The sequence below is a fragment of the Mesocricetus auratus genome, unplaced genomic scaffold, assembly GCF_017639785.1.
Source record: "Mesocricetus auratus isolate SY011 unplaced genomic scaffold, BCM_Maur_2.0 Super-Scaffold_100013, whole genome shotgun sequence".
Lineage (NCBI taxonomy): Eukaryota > Metazoa > Chordata > Mammalia > Rodentia > Cricetidae > Mesocricetus > Mesocricetus auratus.
In genome coordinates, this window is record NW_024429196.1 from 21,553,772 (window position 1) to 21,576,774 (window position 23,003).

General features: G+C 41.6%; 2 protein-coding genes across 3 annotated transcripts; both read right to left on the minus strand.

The window, feature by feature from the left end:
- Positions 1–666: 666 nt before the first annotated feature.
- Hspa14 (heat shock protein family A (Hsp70) member 14) lies at positions 667–22,920 on the minus strand. Of its 2 annotated transcripts, XM_040755489.1 has the most exons (14): positions 22,735–22,920; positions 20,918–20,998; positions 20,755–20,837; positions 12,654–12,702; positions 12,407–12,512; positions 11,151–11,241; positions 8,879–8,983; positions 7,894–8,055; positions 7,232–7,387; positions 4,417–4,519; positions 3,481–3,693; positions 2,679–2,852; positions 1,467–1,537; positions 667–843 (listed from the first exon to the last, which is right to left on the minus strand). In XM_040755489.1, exons 1-14 carry the CDS (start codon positions 22,789–22,791, stop codon positions 765–767), a joined length of 1,530 nt encoding a protein of 509 aa, XP_040611423.1. In that variant the 5' UTR covers positions 22,792–22,920; the 3' UTR covers positions 667–764. The 2 variants fall into 2 exon arrangements, with proteins under 2 accessions (XP_040611423.1, XP_040611424.1); XM_040755490.1 differs by lacking the exon at positions 20,755–20,837 and having other exon boundaries at positions 22,735–22,887.
- LOC121143518 (zinc finger and SCAN domain containing 29) lies at positions 17,013–20,840 on the minus strand. The gene is made up of 3 exons (XM_040755491.1): positions 20,755–20,840; positions 17,992–18,719; positions 17,013–17,536 (listed from the first exon to the last, which is right to left on the minus strand). The coding sequence occupies exons 2-3, from the start codon at positions 18,551–18,553 to the stop codon at positions 17,013–17,015; spliced, it is 1,086 nt and encodes a 361-aa protein (XP_040611425.1). The 5' UTR covers positions 18,554–18,719; positions 20,755–20,840.
- Positions 22,921–23,003: the final 83 nt, after the last annotated feature.

Below are 23,003 nucleotides of genomic sequence, written 5' to 3' on the forward strand. Positions count from 1 at the left end.
TCTACAAAGTCATATCCCACAAGTTGCATGGGGCCCTCACGAAGGAAAGGGAAGTGTTTTGTTCTTGTCTTAACAGAAAAACCCATCTCCAAAAGCAAGAAGACACTGAACATGTAGATATCTATAGAGAGGATAGCTAGCCAAAAAGAACCATCAAACAAAGAATCTGATATTTGGTACCAATGTCTAATTCTCTTAACCTGTATCTTTACAAAAATCTATTTCTCTTTACTTCCTAGTACTCTTTTAGTCCCAATTCACTTAAACCAACACTGCTTTGGAATTGGATCTGGCTGTCTTCCTCTAAATCCAAGCATTTTGTTAAAATAAAATTCAGAGTTTCTGTATTGTATCAAGAAGCCAATTGATGTAAGGCAGAAGAAAACAAACTCTAGGGACTGTCATCTGTTTATGCTGGGTTCTTTCTCTGAAAGTCTAGACAGTAGCTCTGGGAAGGTGGCGAGCTTCCGAGAGAGCTTCGCCTTTCCTTTATATACCACCTGTCCCATGGACCCACAGCAGCGTGGACAGGACTGTGTGCTCACCCCTACAAGCTGCATGAACAAGTCCCTATTTTCCATTAATATAGTTAATCTTATATGAAAAAGAAAACAGACGCAGTTCTTACTAATGAATTGTATTTTAATAGAAACATAGCTTATACTATTCATTGAAAAAGCATTTTATTATAAACATCACTTATACACAAAACCAAATAATGTTGATATTATAGTTCTAAAAAATTCTTGGTTTATCTAAAACAGTTATGATGCAACCTCAACAGTGATGGCGTCACATTTTCCAGTCTCTTGGTCTGTGCATGTCACTTGTAAAGATCCATCCCTAAAGAAAAAAGAAATAAATTAATTCCATAAGCTTAATTTATACTAACAAAAAGTCACTGAGGAGGACTTTGAAATTTGATGTTTATCAAGATAACGATTAAACATAAGTTCAGTGTCTTTAAATTTAGCTTGTGCTGTTTTTAGGACGCTCTTAAATTTCCTTCTAGATCTCAGAGACCATAGCTATATTTCTGAAAAATCTAAGATGTTAAAAGCTTAAAACTTTATACAAGCTCAGGACAGGTCAGGGTAGGTCCATCCTAATGAGTTCAATATTCTTTCTAAGTATGGTTTACAGAATATATTGTTCCTAAAATTAAATGGCAAGATTTACTTGAAATAACAGTGGTAAGATGGCCTGGCAGTAAAGAAATGGCAACAGTTGAGTTTAATTAGTAACAAATTTCTTAGACTAGCTTTTCCATAGCAGTAAGAAGGGTCCACAGAAGACCCACAATGCTAACTAGTTGGTATGCACTTCTTCTAAAAGTAGAAGATCTCACAGTGGAAATGTAATCCACTAGGAAAATTGCTGCAGCGTTTTGACAAATGACTTGCCTAGAATGGTAAGTCAGTCAAACTCTAAAGTCTTCATAATATTGGAAACATTTGATTTTGTACCTTTTCATAGTAAGAACAGCTAATATATCACGTAATCCGTTTTCTTTTTTATCTAAATCCTGAAGCACAACCTGTTCATGCAAAAACAAACATGATTAGGTATTTTTTATTGTAAAGGATCAAAGTTTCGTTTTTAATCAAAACAAACCTTTTTAAGTGGGGCAATTTTCCACTATCCCACCACTTAGACCATTCAGAAATTAGGGAGTTAAGCCTGGCTAAGTACAAATATCTCCTGCAGAGGGAGGATATATAAGACAATTTATTTGTCCCTCTTTTCATGTCACATCCCACTAACATGACGGCTGCTAAGAAGTACTATCCTCAAAAAACAAAGACTTCTTGGGGTGGGGAAAAAGCCACTCTCAACTGTGACACAGACTATGTATGCTCCATTATACCTTCTTTGTATACTTGGAATGCTACCCATTTAAAATAAATATACAGAATTTTGGGGTTACATTTGTCAGTAAGAGGCATTATGAAAATTTCCAATAAAGCAAATTAGGAGTTCTGCATTGCCTTCCCAGACTTTGCCAGTATCAAGTTTAATAACCTTACAAGTAAGTCACCAACCTGTGACTCTTTTGGAAAAGGAGATGAGAACCGATGGGAGCACAGAAATAGTCTCTTCTCAACGTGGTGCCACATAACTTCTGCAATTTTCCTTTTAAAAAATTATTTTATTAGCCGGGCGTTGGTGGCACACGCCTTTAATCCCAGCACTCGGGAGGCAGAGGCAGGTGGATCTCTGTGAGTTAGAGGTCATACTGGTCTACAGAGTGAGTTCCAGGACAGCCTCCAAAACAATACAGAGAAACCCTGTCTGATTTATTTTGCATGTGCGTTTTCAAGCCTTGATACGTGTGTGGAAGTCAGAGTATAACTAGAGTCAGATGGCTCTGTTTGAACATTACCTCACATGCACCTGGCATTAAAACAGCTTTATCATCTCTTTGTAGTTACCTAATTACTAAGACTGGCCAAGAGCACACACAAGCGGTTTAATCACAAAATGATTTCTTTCTTATTTTTTCATAACACTATCAAATGAAAGATCCATTATTTCTTATTTTTAAGCAATGAATAAGAAGACTATTACCAGACTACATCTATTTTGTATTAATGGAGATGCTTACTGCATTGACTTTAGAAAGAAAAGCTAAATATTTGCCTGTGACAAATTTGCAGTGTCCAATTTTGTCTATTTACCTGTGCAAACTTGGTCTCCTCTTTAGCAGAGTTCTTCCCCTCAGACTCATAGAGTTCAAGGCAAACGGAAGACATACTGCCAGGGGCTTGTAGGGTGTGTTGTCTTCGGGCTGGCAGAGGAGTCCCGGATGGAAACAGTACTGTGAATCTGTTGGCACCGGATTCATCCACTCCCTAGGAAGCAGGAAAACAGGATGAATACTCTGGCTTTTATCTTTACAACCGAAAATAGCCCATTCCTCCTGCTGGAAACAGGTAGTCCATGCTGACAATCTAGTGAGGAGACAGAAAAACCACAGGTACAACACCCAATTCCACCTCCCTTTGTTTAATTATATACGGACACATAGCTCTCTCCAGGTATGCTAAAAGGTGGTGTTTAAAAATTGTACTTTCGGCCAGGTGGTGAGACACATGCCTTTAATCCCAGCACTCAGGAAACAGAAGCAGGCAGATCTCTGTGAGTTCGAGACCAGCCTCTTCTACAAGAGCTAGTTTACAGGACAGCCTCCAATACCACAGAGAAACCCTGTCCCAAAACAAAAACCAACAAAAAAATGTACTTTCATTTTCTTAGGGAATTAACATGTTCCATAGACACTAAGTGAAACAACATAAAAATATAAATACTAGCCTACATTTAAAGTCCTTACTGTGCTTATTACACATTACAATATAAGTGAAAACTTGTAGCAGTTAATTTGTAGTAACTCTTTGGAAACGCATAGAAAAGTAAGAACACCTTAACTAAAATAGCCTTGACTCAGCACTTTCATAAGAGAGTCACTCATCCTCTAGTTACCTTAACTAAAATATCCTTGGCTGAACACTCTATCATGAGAGAGTCATCCACTGAAGAGCTCTCTTTCCCAACAAGAATCCCGGCTTCTATGGCTGCACCAACAGGGATGACCTCATCTGGGGGGATGGCGTTGAGAAGCTCCACAGCTGGGAAGAGATCTTTAATGAGCTGCTGCAACCTTGGGATTCTTGAAGATCCACCACACAGTACAACCTAAAACATGAAGAGGATACCATAAGCCACCTCATGAGACCTTGTTTGACATATTATGTCACCTAACACACAAACGCAATTAACATATTCTTTAAATCAACAAATTTAAAATATAGAATCACACTATAAAACAGTACAGAAATATATATTGAGCTTATGATTAATATGCTAAAAAGTTAAATATGAAGTCAACTGAACAGGAAGAATTAACAGTGTGTACTAGCTCAACAGTTTTTTTTTTTTTTCTCGAGACAGGGTTTCTCTGTTGTAGCTTTGGAGTCTTTCCTGGCACGCACTTTGTAGACAAGGCTGGCCTCGAGCTCATGGAGATCCACCTACCTCTGCTTCCCAAGTGCTGGGATTAATGGCGTGTTCCACCACTGCCTGGCCTATCCCAATACTTTATAAGAAATGTTTATGTATATCTACATCATTTTTGTAATCTATATTACTAATGTCTCCATAAGATTACTGTAGATTTGCCTGTGACAAATATAGATTTTTGCCTCTACAATGGAAAAATAACAAGGACCTTGAGAAGTAGTCTGGTTTTTTTTTTTGTGTGTGTGTGTGTGTGAGGAGACAATATACACATAAACACGTGAGTTCACCAGATCATAATTATTAACAAAATTTATGAAACAAATTTTTCTACACCATTATTCTCTAAGTTTTAAATTTGAAATTGCCCCTAAAATAGATAAGGAAAGGATAGAGTGTTACCTTGTTAATATCATCTGCTGTGAATCCACTCTGACGTAGGAGTTCTCGGACTGCTTCTATACATTTGTTGAAAAGTGGAGAGCAAAGAAGCTCAAACCTTGCTCTGCATGCAGATGTGAACATGGGAACAGAGAGAGGGCAGAGCAAAGGCTTAGTGCAGTGTGACTTCTCAATAAGATGCCCATCTCCTAAGAATGGCTTTGCAGGTTACTAAACAGTGTGTGTGTGTGTCCATCCTTTTGAGTTAGCCCCCTACATGTCTGACAATATTTAATATCCAATTCAAAGGGAGAGCCATCATGACTGACCCATAAGCGTCCAAAAAATAGCTAAGAAGGTGCACAAATACATGGCATGTCCACAGTAAATCCATTAATCCTAATAAAACCACCACATCTGATCCACTTTACACTTTTCACACATCCAAGCTTTAACAATTATTCCTAGCACTTCCCTGTTATAGCCTGAGATCACGTTAGAAGAATATTCCATCTGTACTAAGAGTTGTTGAGACGATTCCCTAAGAAAGTTGTATACTGACATGTAATTATTGAGAATTCCTCCACGAGAACTACACTTCCCCATTTCATAGTAAACTGTTTTTTTTTAAATTAAGTTACCATATTTTTTGTTTGTTTGTTTTTACGAGACAGGGTCTCTCTGTATTGTTTTGGAGGCTGTCGGTCCAGTCGGCCTCTAACTCACAGAGATCCACCTGCCTCTGCCTCCCGAGTGCTGGGATTAAAGGCACGTGCCACCACCGCCCAGCTAAGTTACCATATTTTATTAATGAATAATAACAAAACCTCAGAAATCTCCATTAAACCATGCCAAGAGTGGCGGTTTACTTCTTACTTCCCATGAATTTAATTTCTTTTACATTTATGTATTTGTACGTGTGTGCACGGTGCATATGTAGAGATAGAGGATAACTTAGAGGAGCTGATTCTCTCATGAATTTAATTTCTTTTACATTTATGTATTTGTACATGTGTGCACGGTGCATATGTAAAGACAGAGGATAACTTAGAGGAGCTGATTCTCTCATGAATTTAATTTCTTTTACATTTATGTATTTGTACATGTGCGCACGGTGCATATGTAACTTAGAGGAGCTGATTCTCTCATGTATTTAATTTCTTTTACATTTATGTATTTGTACGTGTGTGCACGGTGCATATGTAACTTAGAGGAGCTGATTCTCTTCCTCCGTCATGTGGGTTTCAGGGACTGAACTCAGGACATCAGGCACCGTCACCTGCTGAGTCACCTCACTGACCTACATTTAATTTCCTAAATGTAGGGAAATGATTTAAATTTTACCTACAAAAACTAAATATACTTCATGGTTGAAATCTTTGGGGCAAATTCCTTAATGAAAAAGGACAAATTTCATTTCCTTTTTATACTGTTATGAATAAGCAAACACACACTGAGCAACTGAATAGACTTGGCACTAAGGCACTCTAGAAACAGAAACAATGTGAAGATTCCCCACCTCAAGAGACTCAATGCAACTTTAACACATTTTCTGTCCTTTGGGCTGTGCTAAAGAGCTAGCCACTAACCACAAAGGCTCCCAAAGAACAGTGTTTTTAATGTTTCCCTCTGTACAACATGACTTCAGTTGAAACATCATGGGCAGGATTTTCAGAAAAGCCAACAGAAGGGAAGCACCTTGCCGGGCGTTGGTGTCCCACGCCTTTAATCCAAGCACTCAGGAGGCAGAGGCAGGCGGATCTCTGTGAGTTCGAGGCCAGCCTGGTCTACAAAGCGAGTTCCAGGACAGACTCCAAAACAATACAGAGAAACCCTGTCTCGAAAAACCAAGAAAAAAAAAAAAAAAAAAAAAAAAAAAAAAAGAAGGGAAGCACCTCAATTATGAGACAAAGATGGAGAAGGTGCCCAAAACCAGTCAAGAGACTCCTAAAAACATAACTCAGAAAGCTGGGTAATTCTAACTGTGCTTCAAAGTGGTGTGTTGTCAGATTGCTGGGAAACTGCAACAAGCTAACTAGAGTTATTACTAAATGTACAATGTGAGAGCATCCAATAGTCTGTATAAAGATACAATCACTTGTAGGCAATTCCTTGTATCATATAAAAGACATGCTATTAAAAGCTACTTTATGCACATTAAACCTGTTTTTATTAAATGTCACAAACATGATTAAAGTATAAAATATTGGTTAGGGATGTGGCTTAGTTGGCAGAGGGCTTGCTTAGCATGTATGATGTCCTGGGCTCTAGCAATGCACAAACTGGCATTGTGGCACACATCTGCAGTCCCAAGACAGGGGATATAGATGCAGGAGAACCAACCTAGGTCATTGTCAGGTACTGTGAATTTGAGGCTAGCCTGGGCTCTATAAAATCCAGTCTCAAAACAAACAAACAAAACAAAAAACCAAAGGGTTGGGGAGATGGTTTAGTGGGTAAGAGTGAGGACCTAAGTTTGAATCCCCAGCACCCATGTAACAAATTGGGCATGGCTGCATGTGCCTGTAACCCCAGCATTAGGGAAGGTGAGGGGGCACCATGAACACTCTCCTGACAGCTTACTGGCCAGCTAGCCTAGCCAAAAGAGCAAGCACAAGACAGATGTCAATCTTCAATAAAGAGCAATAAATACAGAGCAAGGACTTTGGAATCAAAGGGTAACAACTATTTAGTTTGATCAAAATAAGCCCCAAATCTGGACAATGAAGTTCCCTTACTAAGGACAACCAAGGAAAGAAAGAAAAGCTGCACATTGGAAAATTACACACATGAGATGCTCCCAGAATGTCAACTTTCTTTCATGTATCAGTTTTACCTGGACACATTGCAATCAAAATCTTGACCTTCATACAACGAATCGACGAAACAATTGGCACTTCCCAAGGTTGACAAAGAATGTTTGGCCACTTCAGCACTGTTCATCAATTTCATCATGGCTCGGGCATTTCTTCTCACATCATGTTTGAACAACCTAAAAATGTAACATTGGAAGTTTCAAGGTCTTGGGTCATTTATAATCTAAAATCTAAATATCATTACAGCCATCTAATGCTGTTAAACTTTTCTAAGCAGACTGGGTCCTTTCAGGAAAAATAACCCACTTTTTGTATTATTTTGAATGGCTGTATTAAGTGGCCACGATAAAGTGTACTTTGATATAAGCGTCTGCGGCAGGTGCGACAATCAGACTGGAGACTACGTGCCTCTCCTTTACAGTCACAACACCATCACTGAGTACTGTGTGAGCCAGCTGCTGACACTGACAGTGGAAGGTGCTGGGACTGAAAAGATGGCTCAGCCATTAACAGTGTATTAGACCAGAGTGTTATACCAGAGGCTGAGTCACCTCTCCAGCCACAGAAATAAACCTTAAAAGAGAAAGGAAAGGAAACGAAAAGACAAAGCAAAGTTTAAATTAGGGAAAACCAAACCAAGTCCCTGAAGAGAAGCCTCAGTCACAATGAACTGGGTACTCACCTCTGGAACTCCGAAGCCAGATACTGTGCTAAGGTTTCTGTGAAATGTGCACCCCCTACATCATCATTGCTGCTGGTTGAAAGGACCCGATACATCCCACTGTTGACTTCCATGACACTGAGGGATAAGGATGTTCCTCCAAGCTTAAATACCAAAACATTGCTTCAAGGAAACAAACAAACAAACAAAAAAGACAAAACTCGTCAGAAAACCACAACCTTTGAAAGGCAGGCTGTCCTTCTGAAGCCACTAGTTTGACTGTTTATATTACAAAGAGGAAAGTTCAGAGCTGGCATGTGCCATCAGCTGTCTCTAGCCACCAGCATTGAAGTCAGCCTTGAACACACACCTCTGAAACTAAACCCATGTTTCTTTCATCAGCTATGCTGGAGAAAGTACTCTTCTGAGGGACTAGACTTCCAAACACTAGCTTTTCAAAGTAAACCAAACAAGGGCTTCATGGTTATTCTGAATCTGAATAGAATCAAGTACAGAAATCCTGTTACTATTATACAAGTTACTATAACATAGCCCTCAGATCCAAATCACAAGGACACTAGGAGTCAACTCCCTATTTCTGGTATATCAGAATTCATAATTTATAATATTTTTATACTAATATGGTTTATCTTAAAAAATTTCCTAGTGATTTAAACACATTAGTTTCTCTTAATCATGAGAAACTTGAACAGGATCCAACAATTTGGAAAGGTTAACAACGCATCGAAACTGAACAGCGGTAAGATTGACAGCGCTCTAGTGTCAGTTGGAAACTGGACCAGTCTATAATTATCCAATTTCTACAACAAAATGAGAGTGACAGGAGGACTCTCAGCTTCTGATTCCCTGCTTTCTCTGCAGCTCCTTCTCAGCTGCTCAGAACTAGTGAGGTGAGTTTCACGTGTCTTTCCTCTATAAAAGTCAGCACCAAGTTGATGGACATAATTGCTGTAATTGAGTTGAAAACTCCAGCTATGGTGTTTACCTCTTCCCGGTAGGGCAGTCTTGTCCAATCCCATAAGCAAGAAGAGCTGCAGATGGCTCGTGTATCAGTCGCAACACATTAAATCCAGCGGCTCCAGCTGCTTCTCTGGGAACAATTTGCTCTCAATGAATTGCATATCTCATACTCAACCCTATTCTTGTAGCTATGCCCTGTTGCAAGGTTCATGCACTAGCAAATGATACCCACTAGACAGTACATTGAAAAGCATTGTAAAAGAAATGACTGGAATTCACACTCTGTTTAAGAATACACTGCTCAGAGCTTGTTTTCCAACAAAATAGTTTGTACTTACATTGAATAAGAAAAATAAAAACTGTCAGGGCTCGAGGTGGCTCAGTCAGTAAAGAGGCCTGCCACACAGGCACGAGGATCTAGGTTTGAATCCCCACCCCCCCACAAAACACAAGTATGGTGCTATGTGTCTGTAACCATGGTGCAGGGGCAGAGTGTGTGTGAGTGTGCACGTGTGTCCAACTGTAGCAGGGGACAGGGCAGGATCCTTGGAGCTTGATAACCAGGCTGCTCAGGCATATGGATGAGTGTCAGGTTTAATGAGAGTCTCTGTCTCAAAACATGGGGTGGAAAGAGACTGAAGACACCTAATCGGGACCTCTGACCTCCAAAGGTACCAGCAAACACATATGCACCACACATGCAGATACACACAAAAAAGAGAAAGAAATGGAAAAAGATAGTTTTCAAATATATCTATGCTAAAAAAAAATGTTTGCCGGGCAGTGGTGGCGCACACCTTTAATCCCAGCACTCGGGAGGCAGAGGCAGGCAGATCTCTGTGAGTTCGAGGCCGGGCTGGACCGACAGCCTCCAAAACAATACAGAGAAACCCTGTCTCGTAAAAACAAAACAAAAAAAATTCACTTCTTCTGGGAGTCTCTGGGCTCTGAAAGTCTAGGATGGGGTTCACAACATCCCACTTTGAAGGAAGGATTACACTGCATAATTAGAGTGAATTCTGATGTTAGAGCCACATCACACTCAGCCCTATGTACTCTACTGGAATACAATATACCTTAGGAGGTAAAAGGAATCAGTAATTTTTGACTGAATGAAGAACGCCAATTAATCCCCATGATTGCAAATTTTAGGAAGTGATAAAAATGTCTAAAACATCATGGAATGTCCCAATTTCTTTCTTTTTCTTTTTAAATTTATTATGTATACAGTGTTCTGCCTGCATGTATACCTACCTGCAGGCCAGAAGAGGGTACCAGATCCCATTATAGGTACTTGTGAGCCACCATGTGATTGCTGGGAATTGAACTCAGGACCTCTGGAAGAGCAGCCAGTGCTCTTAATCACTAACCCTAACCTCCCCTACCCTCCCATTTCTTTTCTTTCTTTCTTTCTTTCTTTCTTTTTTTTTGGTTTTTTGAGACAGGGTTTCTCTGTATTGTTTTGGAGGCTCTCCTGGAACTCGCTTTGTAGACCAGGATGGCCTCGAACTCACAGATATCCACCTGCCTCTGCCTCCCGAGTGCTGGGATTAAAGGCGTGCGCCACCAACGCCCGGCTATCCTCCCATTTCTTTACTCTGGGCCCAAAGTAAATCTCTCTGCTTGCCAAAACACAGGTATAACTCTACCAAGTACAGTAAGGGTACCCACACTCATGACACCTGTAAGGACCAAATCTAACTTTGTTGGTTTAGATGTTAAGAGCTAAGATAAATAATATTAGCATATCCAGGTCTATGCCAGTTTCTAAACTTATTCAGTCTCCACTCAACAAGTACAACAAGTACCTGTTACACACTTCAAAGTCCTCCACCACAGCTTACAGGTTCCAAACCCTCCTCCCAGGCTCTGGTCCTTTAAAGTCCTGGAAGCCTCCCCTCCCATCCTGTCCCTTGCTTCCCTGAGAGACAGCCTTGGCAGTTTGGAATAAACATCCCTTTTACCCACAGGACAGCTAGTTTGTTTTCTTCACTGCGCCCATTTCATTCAATAATCACCCATACAAAATTCTTATGTATTTTCTACATAAGCTTCAATTACATGAAACAGGCAAAGTGATTCATTCATAACAGTTCCCAATCAAAACAGCTAAGAGGGCACATAGCATCTAATACTGAATCCTCTTGGTACTTCATAAAAAGAAGTATTAACTACATTACCATGAAATACAAATGCCACTGTACTGCCTAAGCTATTCCCAAATGTAACTTTATATTTTATTATTGAGTACAGTTTGTATTTCTTTTAACTACCCAAGTTAAGATAGTTACACTTACCCCAGAGCAGATTTTTGCTTTTCTCCAAAATCAAATGGGACGGTAATAACTACATCGTTTGCATCTGAGCCCAGGACAGAATGTGCTGTTTCTGTACATTTAAAAGCAAACACAAACACATCACGAGGAGACATGTTAAATGAGGAAACTTTATGTAGTTTCCTAATTGAAGTCAAAGATTTCTTCACTAAACAGGTACTGATCCTGCCCACTCTGTCCACTCTTCTCTTGTGGCTCTTAAGTCACGCCAAGCTTCCTGTGGTCTCATGATGGCTTGTGGACACGGAACCAGGTATTTTCTAAAGAGCCCGGCTCTTCAGTCTTATTCTGAAATCTGAATTAGATTGGGTCCAGGAACCAGTTCCAAAGACATTACAGTGAAGACCTCCCCATCCCACCATGAGCTCAGGACATTAAAGGACTGCCTTGCCTCTCTCTTGCTTTCCTATTTTTGTTTTTCTGGAGACAGGGTTTCTCTGCCCACATTACCATGGGGAGGATACTGTCAACCTTGAAGTTGTGAAGCTGTCACTCTGGCCCAATTCTATTATATTACAGCTTAAAGGGCTGGAGTCTGCAAAGCAGCATTCAACACGCTTTTAATTTTGGAAAGATCTGGAGTTCACACTTTTGGATTAGGGATTCTTAACTGGCAGATTCTAGGTAAATATTCCCAAATTTGAAAATCTCTGAAATTTTACATACCTTTGGTTCCAAGCATTTCAGATATGAGACACTCAACCTGTCCTTACAGGGAAGATTAAGGCCAGAGCCAATTGGTAACCAGGCATAATCTAATTTAGATCTAACTGCTAATTTGTGGAGTCACTCATTGTTTTCCTCTTCAAGTCTTTTTGTTTGCTGGTGTGCATGCACACAATAAGATCCCTGTAACTTGCCTAGAACTCTTCAAGTAGGATGGCCAGCCAGCAAGTCCCCTGTATGCATGTGTCTCCCACTCCTCAGCACTGGGAACCACCACCCCAACTCTCTTATGGTTAAGGGATCACTGAAAGTTAACAGTTAGGGGCTGCACAGGTCACTCAGTAGTTAAGAACATGCATTGTTCTTGCAGAGGTCCTAAGTTCAATTCCCAGCATCCACATCAAGCAGTTTACAAGTGTTTCTAATTCCAGCTCCAGAGAATGCCTCTAACCTCAGGCACATATATAGACATATACACTTGTATATGTAGATAAATTCTCTCTATATATATATAAAACAGAAGTTGCAAAATAAAATAAGTTGTGCAGTACCTTTCATTTTACTGAATATCAATCTGGCAACATCTTCTGGATTAACAAGTTTTGTTTCTTCTCCAGTATCTATTTCATATCGCAATTTTCCATTTTTGTCAATGACCTAAAAAAAATTACAATTATGCCAAATATAGAATAAATTGGATAAAAACTTTAAATGAATTTCAGTTTAACATTGTATATCATGACCTTTGGCAATTAATTATTCTGAGTAAGGGAGAGAGAGTAAAAGAACTATACTCACTGAACATTTACTTTCCGAGATGTATTTCTGGGCTTGTGGATCGGCAGGGCTGTTCATAAAGAAACACAGAGACACCTCAGCATTAAAAAAATTAATATTGTAGATTCATAAGACTTAGAGACATTTATACCACCGAATAGATCCAAAAATACATCAACAAAATTATTAAACTGTTCAATACTAACAGAATCTCCGAATTTAATGATTTACAATTGTTATTCGTTGCATTTGAAAGTAACTAACTTTCTTTTTTTTTTTTTTTTTTTAACGAGACAGGGTTTCTCTGTTTTGGAGGCTGTCGGTCTAGCCTGGCCTCAAACTCACAGAGATCCGCCTGCCTCTGCCTCCCGAGTGCTGGGATTAAAGGCGTGCGCCACCAACGCCCGGCATAACTAATTTTCTTGTTCTGACCTTGCCATACATTTTCAAATGAATATGGATTCCATCAATGACCTTGTACCCTACACTTTCACACCTATGACCCCGAAGACCCAACCACTGAAATACAAAGGACAAAAGGAACATAAGACTGTAAACACTGGTAAAGACCTAACCTCACATTTGTTGATTGGTTTCTATACATGAAAATTAACACCCAAACCAAAATATTGAGCAACAGTATAGATGCTGTAAATGATAAGGTGTACCAATAGATATTAATATTAATACCCCATATAAAATACCAAGTAATTCCACCTATGAAATACAAAAGTGGGTATGTTGCTAAGAAGTTAATACCAATGTATACAGTTGACACTATTTTCAAACTTATTACCCATTCAGGACTCATAATACCAAGTGGGGCAGGTTAGGTGTATTATTTCAGAGATGTGTTCAGAGAGGGATGGCTTACTTATAGGCTAATAGGGACAAGGACAGGACTTGATCCCAGCTATACTTCAGCAATCTTCTGCTAACATTGTAAATGACTACTCTAATTCTGTTCCTTAAAGACAGACAGGAACTCTGATCCTTTGGTCACGTAGAAACTGAAACAATGGTCTGCACTTTCCTATCAGTCTTCTAAGGAGTGTGGCTATTCTCTATACAAAGTATTGAAAGCTTAATAGGAGCTGGAAATGAATAGTGGCTAGTGGTCATTTGAGAACCTTAAGCTCTGCCATCTAAGGGGATAAAAAGGGTTTAAAATAGGCTAATTTGGTCCAGAATTCTGGAATCACATGTGGGTTCATCTTACCTTTTTCCTATCACCTAAAAATTAGTTGAAAAATAATTAGTACAGGCCAGAGGTAAGCTTGCCCGTGTCACAGCTAATTAATGATCTAACTGGCCAACAACCATATAGGATTTAGAGTTTTTGTTTCTTTTTCTTTTTTCATGAAACTGCTTGGTCCTCTTGTTTTCTAAACTATGTGGTCCTCCTTCCAGATATTTTAAGGGAGGGTAAAGAAAAGACAGAGTATCTCCAGAGTAGGATTTTGTACCTGTGTTCTAAGTTCCCCATGATTATCATGTGTTTGGAAGAGAATTCAAGTTGGCTAGGAACATCTACTGTATGGAGTTTAAGTTATTAACCAATAGCACAGGGTCATTTTCAAGGAAAGGTATTTTATAGAAATTTATTTCCTAACCGGCATGCAAAGAGGGCCTCTTTCATCTGAGGACAGGATGCACATGTAGCACAGGGGGAATACATACATAATGACACAATAGAAACTCATAGGACGATACACAGAAATCAGGACAGAGGTGTCAAAGGATCAGTTATCATTAGAAAGTAGTGGACAGACCCACAACTCCACACAAGTCAAAACTTTATTTGTTCACACCAGGATTAAGTTATGTAACAGAAAACCGAAGCTGGTGGGAGGCTGGTCTAGACAGCACCTAATTCACATGTGGCCTTCAGGAAGGGTTGAGCCTACATCACAACTTTTTTCCAGCAATGCCATGTCCAGTTTCTCAAGTATCTCTTACAGTTACCAGGACCCTGGGCTTGCCAACACTAGCACTCAAGTGCTATGGACTCTCCTTCCCCACTCCTGTTACATTCCAGTGCCTACACATCTAAATGTACATTCATCTGTGTGCTGGACCCTCACAACATCCCTGTGAGGTAGGACGATCGTCAGTTCCCTCGTTAGATGAAGAACTGTGAAAGCCTTGCTGGAGGAGGTAACGATAGGTCGCAGCTCAGGCCTCTTTCTCACACACAGCCTCCACCATTGCACTGTCTCCTACAGAAGTTTGCTTGTTTTCTTGTTACCTCCTCAGGACCATGAGTTTTAGTCCCTTATTTTGGTTACTCGGCCGATTAGGGTTTTCAAAATACCTTAAATTTAACTCCACTTCTGTTCCTTAGCATTTCTCCCACATCAAACAGAGCCCATCTACATAGTGTCACCATTAGAATTATATGGCACAGGTCTAAGTCTCCTTAAAGTACTTCTGTTTTTTCCCAGAAAATTTATCATCTATCAGTATTAGCTTTATTTGGTTACAACAGATATGCACCTTTCCACATCATGGCCTAAAGCAAGAAACAACGTACACTTATATATCCACTTCAATGAAAGAAAGGCGTCTGTGGATGTTCAGTACGATGCTCAGAACTTTCATCAGCACATCAAGAAGCATCAATACCATAGAGGTGTCCTTAAATACAATCGTAAACAGTATTTCAAACATACACTAATAGCTGCCAACTGAAAATATTATAAATAGCTCACCTCCATTTTTACCTTTACCATGTTATTTAAAATTCTAGAACTGAAATTTACTATAAAAATTATCTAGTAGAAATTCCTCAATTTAAGGGATTAAAAGAAAGCGAGGCACAAAAAGGGTAAGCGGTTCACCCAATGAAAACAGCTGTGACAGGACTAGAGTCCGGGAGCTCTAACCAGATCCCAGTGATTTCCACAAGTCAGACTCATGCAGCCAGTGTTCAATCTTACTGCAGCTTGCTCTTTGCTACCCATTCATGGTTCCTGGGAGGTTCTACCATTGTTTTGTACGCCTCTTTACAAATTTATATTTCCAGCTTCCAAGTAAGCACCTGAATGTAACTCCCCCCCCCCAACAAAACCTATCTGCATCTGCTCATTTTCTCCCAAGCTTCCTAATTGCAGGAGGGCGTTTAAACCCCCAAGATTCTTACTGTGTTACTACAAAACCTACTGAGAATCAGCTGGGTGAAGGCCAATAACACTGCAGGTAGTTATCACCACCTCCCCTCAGGGATGTATGGCTGGGTGAGGGCTGGGCTTAGAGAGCTCTCTCCTGGGAACAGCTTTATCACCTCCCAGCATTCTCAAAACTAAAGGACAAACAGAGTTGCTGTCTTCCACCACACCCATTAGCCCTATGAATTCTTGTTTATATCACTTAGAAAAAAAAAGTTACCCTAGATCTAGACTTGCCCTCAATAATATGTCAGGGCCTAAACCCAACACCAGGTAATAGACAAATGCCATTAGCCTCAAGCAGATAGGAAATGGACAAAGTCCAGGTTGTTACCATGGTAACCACAAATGTAAACATACAACTTATGCATCTAAAGGGGCTCATATAATACGAAATGCAAAGAATTTACTTACCCTTTCTACTTTATAAAACAGTCACTATTTTACCATGTCAAAGTGTACCAATGCGAAACGTTTACCTCCCACAGTGCTCAATTAGATCCTCTCCTCTACAGAGACCAGGAACTGGTAAAATGGAGGGGGACACTGGTTGAGTAAGAGAAGTGCTAGTAGGTGTGTCGGAGACACAGCAGTGAAAATGGAAGCGACATAGATACAAATACAACTGGGCCTAGCATAGTGACCCCAGAAAGATTCAGGAACGTAAAATCTCAATCTAAGAGGCAGACAAATTAAACTGATAGTCAAGCAATGACGTCACGGGACACCACTACCCTTCTGCATGTTGTAAAGGATATGCTAACCCCAGCCTCACCGTAGCCAAGGGCGAATGCATTAAGGACTGACATGTGTATAGTGCTTTAAAACCCTTTCACATCTATAAGCCACTTGAGCCTCACAACAACCCTGTGAGGTAGGCAGGGCAGGAATGACCACTGATCCCCTCCACAGACGAGGAGACTGCTGTTGAGTTAAAGAAGATTGCCTCACACTGGTGAGGAAGCCAGGACAAGACAGCTATCAATTTGTTCCTTCTGGTTACTACCAGGCCACTCTTCCATTCCTCAATGGCTTTTCCATTAGTGGAGAATCTTAGGGAAAGGAACTCACTACGGTTCTGCATGGTAACAGCTCATCCACTCTTTTTTTTTTCCTGAAGACACACCAAAGACCAAAGAGCCAGGGTTCCAGAAGGTACTTGTTAGAAACAACTTTTGTGCCAGTCTGGGAAATACAGCCATTTGGCCAGTTCCTAGCTTTTGGTATTTGAAATCAATCTCTGAAGCAACTTCTCCAGCCCTAGTTGGAAAGCACCAGTTGCTTCTTCCACTGCTGTTGCTAGGCGTCTGATGGCGATGACAGCATCCCTGCACAGCTCATTAGCAGTGTCTTGCTGGGCACTGGCCTCTTCACCAATAGCAATCAGCCTGTCCAGCTTCTCTTCCTCTCTCTTGGAGAGTTCTCGTGCCAACCTCCTGTTTTCTGCCAACTCGGCTGCAATGGTCCTGGCCACCGAGCGCCTTCTTCGCCTTGGCCACCGTGGAGGGGGCTCACTGGTCAGAAGTCTATCCCCACCAGAGAGAAAAGCAACTCTGGAAGAGGAGCCTGGAGGCTGTGGTGTGGAAGCTGCCCCAAGAGGATTTCGGTTGGTGTTGGTGAAGGGACTGGATTCCCTCGACACACCCAGTCTGGTCATGGGGCTGCTCTGACAGGGAGCAACTGCACCTCTGAAAAGGTGGTGGGAGCTGCTGTAGCTGGGGGTCCCTTGAGAGCACCCTGAAAAACAAAGCCACAGTGTTGCAAAGAGGACATTCCTGCTAAGGGAATGCTTACAGCCAGCAACAGAGTTGAAATAGGGTAGTTCTTGGGAAACTCTCTTTCCACAAGGGAATAAAAGGAAATTATTCTGTAATGTAGATATTTTGGCTTCTTTAATCGTCTATAAAACTGACCTTGTGAGTTCCCTAAGACCCTTCCCATTCTTTCTCCCACATACTCCTAAGTACCCATTACAAATAATGCCCAGCAGGGTTGGAACACTTGTCTGGCATGCACAAATAATGATCAAACTAGTATGCTTTATGTGTGAAGTTTGACATATACATAAGGTCATTGCAAAATACTGGAGTAGTAGAAAAAAGGGGTTCAATAAGAGGGTGCCCTCCAAACTTTTAACACCATTTGGGACCAAATGACTTTAAGCCCCGGTCCCTTTCATGCTCGGGAGTTACCTGCACCCAAGGAGTCATCCCAGGAGTCCTCAAGGTCACTGACTTCCCGCATCCGGTCACTGATTCTTAGCCGACAATCCTCTTCTGATTCCTTAACTGTTTGCAAAATACGCTGATGACCTGCTGCCTGAATCCTCTTCACTTTCCGCATGCTGGTTCCCTCTTCCTCTGGGGCGTCAGAGGCCACTAAATTCTGGTCACAGTGCTTGGCCCAAGCAGCAGCCTCCATTAGGTTGTCTGGGTCAGTCACTATCTGATTTCGAAGAAGCTGATCCAACGTATCATAAAATGGACAGTATGGTGGATCCCCCATGCTTGTGGCATGGGCAACATAGGCCTTTAAATACGATGCCTTCAGAACTTTAAATTTGGAGCGGCACTGGCGTTCGGTGCGGCGGAAGCCTTCCAGCTGCATCCGCTTAGACACAGCCTGATAGACATCTGCATTATGATGCATAGTTTGGAGGCGTTGGATGTACTCTGCCTCACCTAGTATGGAGAGAAGAGTTCGCGTCTCCTGTCTGGACCAACGGATGCCCGCACTGCTACTGGCGGCGGCCATAGTGGGCTGGGAAGGAAGGCTACTGAAGCAAGCTCCTGGGCAGCAGGGTACAATTTTGAAGGCGTGGGTAAGTTCTGTCTGCTCTCAGCATATTTCCAGGAGCCAGCTGGTTCTTTCCTCTCAGGGCTAATTGCTGAGAAGCCAGGTCTGAGGACCACACTTCTGGCTGGAAGGCCACAGGGGAATGAGAGTTATAGGGAAGGTGTGAGGATCATTCTGGCAGCAAGACAAGTAGTGCTACCTGTGTGTAAGTCACAGAGGCGTATAGGCAAGACTTTGGGAGTTCATCGACTCACAGGAAGTATTGGACTTAGGACTTAATTGCTTGGTAACAAAGGACTGGCTTTTACAAAGGGCTAAATGTATCCACAGCTGAGACCTGATATAACCACGTCTTATAAAAATGACCACGGTCTAGTTAAGTAGCTAGGCCAAGGAGGAAAATGAACAGAGCATTACAAAGTACTAGCAGGGCTGTGGTCTAGTGGTCTGAACGATATTTGGCTTTTACTAACTTGGGTTTATTTATTGTGGTGTGTTTATGTGTTACCCACCTGACTCACTACTGCATTCTTGGTAAATGGATTTAACTTAAGGCCAGAAAAGTGAGCTTAAGCTGGTTTACTAATACAAAGTACACAATATGATAAATGACAGTCATGGCAGCAAAAAGGAAACAAATCAAAACATTGCTGGCTTCCAGGGAATAGATTTGGTAATGTTCTCTGTCTTGACTGGATCAACATTAGTGTCCAGGTAAGATACTCAGCTATAGTCTAGCATGATTGTACCCAGGGAAACAGTAAATCTAATAATATACTAGTTGCCTTTGTTTTCTTTCACATGAAACTACAGTTATCTCCAAAGGGGGAGGGTTACTAAAGAAATTGCTGGTTCTTCAATGACTCTGGCTTCGAGATCTATCACAACTCCCCACTCATGATTCAAAAACACTAGATGCAAATTTATTTTTAATATGCTTAACAGTACATTTTAATACACTTAGTAATAACTACTAAAGCTAAAGGATATGGGAGTAAAACCATCATACACACAAAAATCTGAATTTGTTCCTAAATATTATACTATCAAGTTCACTGAACTAAACAGGCAAGAGCTAGTAAAATAAACACGTGTATGTAAGTGAAGTATTAAATTTAACTAACAATTGCTAAATTTTAAAGTCAACACAAGGAAATGTCTAATCTTTACATTCTAATTAAATGAAGTAGACCAGACAGAGTGGCTCTGAGGATTAGGAGTCCTGATGTAGAGGTTTATCTAACTCACCTCTTTAATTTGGAAAGTCATAAATTCCATGTGCCTTGACTTCCTCATCCATCTGTAAACAGCAGAGGATAGTACCCACCCAGGCAATTTTTATGGGAATGTTGGGAGGATTCAACAGAATCATAGATGTGAAAGCTCTTAAAACACTGTCAAGTCCTACTATTCCAGAGAAAATGAAAAGGCCCTAATTATTATGATAATCTATAATTTGAGGAGACAGAAGTCTGGAGAAGTAAGCTTCTATAACCTTCTAACAGATGACTGACCTGCTTCTTAAGAGATTAATTAAGCTGTTTCTCCAAAGATTACATTTGTGAGTCACTGGAAAAAGTCAGCTCCCAGAAAGAGTCACGAAGGGCCCCGAGGAGGAAAATCAATAGCAGTTACACAAATTGTGACCAATTCGAGGACATTCTGTAAAACTCAATTGCCATGCAGAGAAATCTTTAAATTCCAACAAGACTATTCAAGCTCACTCAGTTAAAAATATATAAAAAGGCAAAATGCCCCAAAGTACCACTTGTGAATGACAAAAATGACCCAAGGTAAATGAACGTCGGCATTCATTAATACTACCAGGCCTGTTAGCAAGAATCGAATTTCTGAGCAAATGCAAGGGGGTACTCCCTAAAAGACTATTATCAAACAATGGTAGTGTCTCTAGTTTCATTTTGCCCAGAACTTACAAACGTTGATTCCCACATCTTAAAAAGTACTTTACAGGCGGGCAGTGGTGGCGCACGCCTTTAATCCCAGCACTCGGGAGGCAGAGGCAGGCGGATCTCTGTGAGTTCGAGACCAGGCTGGACTACCAAGCGAGTTCCAGGACAGCCTCCAAAGCCACAGAGAAACCCTGTCTCGAAAAACCAAAAAAAAAAAAAAAAAAAAAAAAAAAGTACTTTACAGCATACCTTCTGCCAAGGATCTGCTTTACTTTCACTACTGTGCTTGACATATTTCTTATTCTACTTTGTTTTGCTGCCAGTCCAACCACCTGAAAAAAAGCAGTATTTTAACTACAATGCATGTGATCTTTATTATTTTCAAGTACAAAATAGAGGCAATAAAGAGTACCTGTTCATTTTCTGAGAAAGCAACGATGGCTGGTGTGACTCTATCCCCTGCATCATTTGCAACCACATCAGCCCGGCCATCCTAAAAAAAGACACACAAGGGTTAGTTCTTTTACACTGGAATACACAATCTCGTTGAACATACCTGCAGGTTGTGGCAGAAGTTTAAAAGAGCCTTTGTACTTGGCAGTTAGTCCAAGTGATGGTCATTTAGGCTTTTAAGTAATCTCTTGTAAATAATAAGGGATTGTTACCTGAGATTTGTGAGGTTGCTCTTTGGGAATTTCAGAGCCTTTGCAGGACCTCAGTCACAAGACATTCCTGGCAAAGCAGGAATTCTTGCAATGGATGAGAATTGCTTAGGTAACGGTTCCCCAGACAACCCCAAGGCTACTGGGGCTTCAGTCCTCAGAGACTGGTCCACCCTGCTGCTCACAAAGTCTTATTACATACTGCAGTGTCTCTCTTTCCCATCCTGCTTAACTCAGAACACCGACAGCAGGTTACTCTGGCATTTATGCCAGTGTTACTTTGCCATCTATATGGAAAGAAAAATGGTATAGCAATCTTTTAACTGCCACGATTAGTTTCAAGGCTTCTACTCCTTGCATTTTTCTGGTTAGTTCTGCACAGTAAACCAAATCAAACACAAACATTCTATACACGATAACTAAAAAGTATGACTTTCCCACAAATGCAGTAATCCCTTGGGACTTTCCTTATAAAGCACGAAACGTTTAAACCCGAGCTAGAAATGAGTAAATTCCTTGTCATTGTTCCTTCTGCCTCGTTATTCAGGAGAAAGAAGTCACAGCTCTTTGTCAAGTTCTCAGTTCGGGAATCATCAAGTGTGTACAGCAGTGTCAATTCTTAACTAGGTAGGTACCCTTCTCCAGGCTGCAGTTCTGATTGCCCAGAAATTCCAAAGACCTCCTGTTGGGCCCCAGACCCACAGGGTCTCTGTGAGTTGCTGGTCAGCCTACAAGTGCAACTTGTTTTCCAGTCCAAGTGCTTCCTGTTTTCTAGTCCTGGCTTACTGCCCTGGCCTTGACCCTCTAACATCAACATTCAGCACGAGGAAAACACGCTCTCTTCTACCTGGGGTTTTTCCACTGTGCTGTAAACCTGTATATAAAGCTCCTCCCTCCTACAAGAAAGAGACCTCTTAGCACTTGTAATGAAGACACACACACATTCTCCTGACAATAAAGGCAGCACATGCATTTTCTTAGTACAAACAAGTGGACGTCTGGTCTTTCTTTCCCTGATACCTCAGAGTTCCTTGTGGCCCGGGCGCCGCAACCTCCCACCTCCGGGAATCCCGAGCCCGTGATGTCACCGTGACTTCGGAGAGTCTTGGTCAGTTGTCACTAGGACCTCTCAGGCATCCTGGGGATCCTGACAACCAGGCTTGTTCTAGGCATCTTTATAAGAACGATTTCCCTCCGCCCCGGGAACTTCTCTAGACATCCTGGGGCCCTGACGTCTTCTCACACCTTCTGGTCATTCTATGATCTCCCAAGTGCACCCTGCAGGCTTGAGTTCCCGGAGACTCCTCTGGGTGTCCCACGGCCTTCCCGTCCCCGGAACGCCTCAAAGGAGAAAGCAGCCCCGAGGTCCAGGGGGGAATTCCGGAGTGCCCGAGATCCTTCATGCCTCTACCCTCAACGCTTCGGGCTTGGCTGTGGCGGACGAGCGGAGAAGCCGCAGCATCGCCACTCGCTCCTACCCAAGGTTCCCGGGTCGAAGACCCGGAGCCCAGAGAACAGTGCAGCAGTGCAGCCGCCACGAGACCCGGAGGCAGCTTCCCAGTCTCACCTTGTAGACAGCCACACAGGCCGATGTGCAGCCCAGGTGCACGCCGATCGCCGCCATAAGGCGGCGGACACCACGGCAGCTCAACGAGGGACCCTTCAGCGGCCACAGAGAGGCTCCTCCGAGCCAGCCCGTCAGGCACTGCGGAGACTTCGCGTTCCCGCCCGCCTACTGCGTGCGGTCTGCTGCGCCGGCCTCCCGAATCGCAAGCCAATCAGCGTAACGATCCCGCCTTCCTTCACAGAGGTTAGCCAATAACTTTAGCGCATCAC